The 4,681-nt window shown below is 41.7% G+C and overlaps 1 protein-coding gene across 2 annotated transcripts; it reads left to right on the top strand.

Annotated features, from left to right (window-relative positions):
* The first annotated feature begins 1,453 nt into the window (after nucleotides 1–1,453).
* Nucleotides 1,454–4,313, top strand: LOC115765492 (SWI/SNF-related matrix-associated actin-dependent regulator of chromatin subfamily A-like protein 1). 2 transcript variants are annotated; one of them, XM_030709097.1, is made up of 7 exons: nucleotides 1,454–2,329; nucleotides 2,383–2,873; nucleotides 2,932–3,082; nucleotides 3,141–3,305; nucleotides 3,367–3,649; nucleotides 3,708–3,902; nucleotides 3,972–4,313. In XM_030709097.1, exons 1-7 carry the CDS (start codon nucleotides 1,638–1,640, stop codon nucleotides 4,122–4,124), a joined length of 2,130 nt encoding a protein of 709 aa, XP_030564957.1. In that variant the 5' UTR covers nucleotides 1,454–1,637; the 3' UTR covers nucleotides 4,125–4,313. The 2 variants fall into 2 exon arrangements, with proteins under 2 accessions (XP_030564957.1, XP_030564959.1); XM_030709099.1 differs by having other exon boundaries at nucleotides 3,953–4,067.
* The last annotated feature ends 368 nt before the right edge of the window (nucleotides 4,314–4,681 follow it).

The raw sequence follows: 4,681 nt of genomic DNA, 5'->3' as shown, positions 1-4,681 counted from the left end.
TCATACTTCGGCATGTCGAACATTTGCATATGACAAATATGCATGTAGAATGAAGCAGGGAAATGCATTTGCAGTTTGGATGTGTGAAGAATATTCCAAATTTTGACTTGTTATGGGAAAGAAATCCACCAGAAAGTGAATTAACATCTTATACTATGAAAACATGGAATAACCCATATGATAAATTCGATCTGAATAATTTATATGACAAACACTGGGAGTACAAAAAGAGAAACTGCGAGTAAAAGCCAAAGAATTGTTTCTTATATAGATCTGCGCAATGGGAAGTATAAGTATAAGTATAAGTATAAGTATAAGTATAAGTATAAGTATAAGTATAGGTATAAGTATAAGTATAAGTATAAGTATAAGCATAAGTATAAGTATAAGTATAAGTATAAGTATAAGTATAAGTATAAGTATAAGTATAAGTATAAGTATAAGTATAAGTATAAGTATAAGTATAAGTATAAGTATAAGTATAAGTATAAGTATAAGTATAAGTATAAGTATAAGTATAAGTATAAGTATAAGTATAAGTATAAGTATAAGTATAAGTATAAGTATAAGTATAAGTATAAGTATAAGTATAAGTATAAGTATAAGTATAAGTATAAGTATAAGTATAAGTATAAGTATAAGTATAAGTATAAGTATAAGTATAAGTATAGGTAAGTATATATATATATATATAATATATATGTATAAGTATATATATAATATATATGTATAAGTATAAATATAATATGTATGTATGTATATATATCATTATTCTGCAACTGGCTTAAACTTATTATTTTTTTTTTTTATTTGATTTTGTTACTCACAGACTCCATTCCTCACAGCAGAAATATATGTATGCATGTGTGTATGTTTGTATGTATTTTTGTTGGAAGTTTGGCTTGGGGCTCCGCTTGGCATTCATATGTATGTATTTGTGTGTGTTTGCAGGCATCTTCGTCGGAAGCTTAGCTTTGAGCTTTACTTGGCACTAAAACATATCACATCTAACACGCGGTTAACTATTTAGCAGCGGGAGCATAGGTTTAACTATTTGCACTTAGTAATTTTACTTTTTCACTCAATTAACAATTGCGCACAACAATTTTCGCGGATTTGACTTTTACTGTTACTTTGCGGTTCTTTCTATCGATAGTGTGTGGCGGCCGCACAATAACCGATAGCTCCGATCGATAGGCATATAGTTACAAAAAGAAAGTACTTGGCAGAAAATATCGATAGCAAAACAACTGCGCCATATAAAGGCAGTAGAGTGCAAAGCAATACAAGCAAAATAATGCATTGAATTAATTTTTACAATGTTTACCATTAATATTGATAGTTAATTAATCAAAACTTTACGGTCATGTAAAATTAGGAGATTTGCGTGTTTAAACGTCAATATAAAATTGCATATTTCGTCTAATTATAAAATAAATAACATTTAGACTATGTCTTATTGCAAATTGAAATCAAACGATATATTCAAATCAAACGCATTTGTTCGCGCCATCTGTTGAGCACGAACAGCTGTATGCGAATCAACCCTGTTTTTGCCCTGTTCGGAGCGTTTTGCTTATTTGTAATCAAATTTAAGTGCAGCATATCCTGCAAATAAGTATTAAGTAGCGATAACCATGTCCGTCTGCACGGCTGCCGAGATAGCTGAGAAGCGACGCATTGCACTGGCCAAGCTGCAGGCGAAAAAGGCCCAATCGCCGGCCATAAAACCCTCAACAAGTGTCAGCGAGCAGCTGGGCGCCAAGTCGTCGGCCAACTTCTACAGATCCCCGCCACAAAGTAATGCACCCAAAGGCCCAACTGTTGCCAATAACAACAACAACGGCCAGAACAAGAGCTCCTCGTTTTTGAATGCGCTCAAAGCCATAAAGTCAACAAGTGCGCGGGAACTGGGCCGCGCAGCTGCGCATCCGTATCTCAAGCCCAAGCTGCAGCTCAGTCCGGATAAACAGCAGCCGCTCGCTGCCGTGTTTGTGAAATCCATCAGTTGCCGCATCTATATGATCAGCGCCCAGCGCTTCGCTGTGACTGCCTCTGGCTACCATGAGAAGCTCATCGAAGTGTTCAAGAATATGCCGAGCAAATCCTATGACAGCCAGACACGCAACTGGGATTTCGATCTGAAGGATTACCAGCTGCTGCAGCAGCATGTAGGCGATCTCAAGCCACACGTGCTCATTGGCACCATACCCAAGAAAATCATTGAGTTGTGCAAACAGCCTCCGAAGCAGCTGGAGCGCAGTGTCTTGGCTTCCATTGACTCGACGCTGGCGCAGAAGCTGATGCCCTTTCAGGAGGAGGGCGTCTGGTGAGTGGCATCACACGTGGTTGGCCACGCTCTATTAATGCCTACTCTTGCAGTTTCGCCATTGCGCAGCAGGGCCGCGTCATGATCTGCGATGAAATGGGCCTGGGCAAGACATATCAGGCCCTCGCCGTGGCCGACTACTTCAAGGATGATTGGCCCCTGCTCGTATGCACGACGGCCAGCACACGGGATGCCTGGGCCATGCACATTACGGAGCTGTTGCCGTCCGTGTCCGTGCACTGCATCCAGGTGCTGACCAACAATCAGGTGTATCTGACCGATGCCAAGATCCTCATCACCAGCTACAACATGATGGAGCGCTACATGGACAAGCTGCTGCAGCGCAAGTTCGGCTTTGTCATCTACGACGAGTCGCACACGCTCAAGAACGGCAAGGCCAAGTGCACGGCGGTGGCCAAGCGTCTGGCGGACCAGGCCCGACGTGTTATCCTCTTGTCCGGCACGCCCGCATTGTCGCGTCCGCTCGAGCTCTTCACGCAGCTGCAGCTGGTGGACAGCCGCTTCATGAACTTCATGGAGTTCAGTAAGAACTAGGCTAGAGATATATATACAAATCAGTTTGTCATATATTTATATTCCAGCCTCGCGCTATTGTGACGGCAAGCAGACGCACTTTGGCTGGGATGCGAATGGCCAATCAAACCTGGAAGAGCTGCGGGTGATTTTAATGCTCAAATACATGCTCAGGCGCACCAAGGCCGAGGTGCTGCCGCAGCTGGCCGAGAAGAATCGGTACGTTAATGCAATTCTTATTAATTCCGATTACCTTTTGATATATTTCTCTGCGCAGTGAAACAGTGGTGCTTGATCCGGCGCTGGTTTGGTCCAATGACGATGCAAAGACCACCTGCCATGAGCTCAACAGCGAGCTGCAGAAGGCCAAGGGCAAGTCGCGCGAGGAGCTGCTGTTGCGCTTCTATGCGCGCACAGCCGAAGTCAAAACGCGCGCTGTCTGGTAAATATTCGAGGCCCAAGGCTGGCTCTTGGTAAATCTAAACCCTTCTCTCGCCACGCAGCGCCTATCTGAAGAGCCTGGTTAAGGAGCCGATCAAATTCATCATTTTTGCGCATCATCGCGTCATGATGGATGCCATTAGCGATTGCCTAAATGAGCTGAGGATCTCGTTCATACGCATCGATGGCCAGACGCGCAGCGATTTGAGAGCCGCCTACGTGGACACCTTCCAAAATAAGAGCAGCTGCAAGGCGGCGGTGCTGTCCCTTAAAGCCTGCAATGCGGGCATCACGCTGACAGCCGCCGAAATGATTGTGTTCGCAGAGCTCGACTGGAATCCCAGCGTATGTCTGACACCATATATATTTCTATATTCTTTTCTCACGTTTTGTATTTCTGCAGACTCTGGCGCAGGCCGAGAGTCGCGCCCATCGCATTGGCCAGACAAAGCCGCTCGTGTGTCGTTATCTGATGGCCAATCAAACGGCGGATGATACCATTTGGAATATGCTGCGCAACAAGCAGGAAGTGCTCAGCAAAGTGGGCGTCTTTGCGGAGAATCTGCAGCATGCCACGCACACAGCCGCGCCCACAACGGTAAAATTAGTAGCTCCCACTAAAATCCACTTGAAATCTGTTTAATTTAGCTTGGACTACTCGTTGCAGTCGCGCAAAATTGAAGAGTTCTTTTCACCAAATAAATCAAACGCAGCCAAAGAGCAACACGTTAAGGAGCAGCCCAGTGTGGATACAGCAAAGGATATAGCCGCCTTTTTCAACGAGGAAGATGATGATGCATTTAGGGATTTGGTCTTTTGATTGTTTACTTCTAGCTAATTTATTTTTTGTTAGGTTATCTTAATGTAATTGTACGAATAAATCCAGCTTCATTTAAATTTAATAAGAATGTTCAAGCTGAAGAGAGAGAAAACTGTCTAGATCTAAGCAACAAATTGTGTCAATGATAAAACCTTGTTATATGAAGAATCTAAAGCATTGATGGATGAGTGTAAATATTGATTCTTGAGCAGCTCCAAGAGTTGAGTCGATTTAGCCATGTATATCATATATTATATATATATATATATACATACTATATTATTATTATTTATTATTTTGTTTTCTATATAATATAGCTTTTACAGGCACAATCGATTGGCATGTAAGTTTTTGTTTAAATCTAACTAAAGAAATATATTTAAAAAAATCTTCAATATTTCAGATATCCTTCCTTTGCGCATGCCCCGCGAACAAATCGAATCTATTTGTGACTAAATGAGTACGTAAGTGCCTTGGCAACGGATTCAAACATTAGTCGAGAAAACTTTTTGAATTGACTCAAAAACAATATAAGATAAATAAATAAACAGAGAGGC

The sequence above is a fragment of the Drosophila novamexicana genome, unplaced genomic scaffold, assembly GCF_003285875.2.
Source record: "Drosophila novamexicana strain 15010-1031.04,08,12 unplaced genomic scaffold, DnovRS2.1 tig00000974-arrow-arrow-pilon, whole genome shotgun sequence".
NCBI classification, from domain to species: domain Eukaryota; kingdom Metazoa; phylum Arthropoda; class Insecta; order Diptera; family Drosophilidae; genus Drosophila; species Drosophila novamexicana.
Note: the sequence above shows the minus strand (reverse complement) of the source record. Positions and strands in the feature narration are given on the sequence as shown.

Bases quoted from the DNA above. Each gene is read 5' to 3' on its own strand.
- LOC115765492 (XM_030709097.1), top strand. From the start codon at position 1,638: ATGTCCGTCTGCACGGCTGCCGAGATAGCTGAGAAGCGACGCATTGCA. The intron at 2,330-2,382 runs GTGAGTGGCATC...CTACTCTTGCAG, and splicing joins TTTCAGGAGGAGGGCGTCTG to TTTCGCCATTGCGCAGCAGG. The intron at 3,083-3,140 runs GTACGTTAATGC...TTCTCTGCGCAG, and splicing joins CAGCTGGCCGAGAAGAATCG to TGAAACAGTGGTGCTTGATC.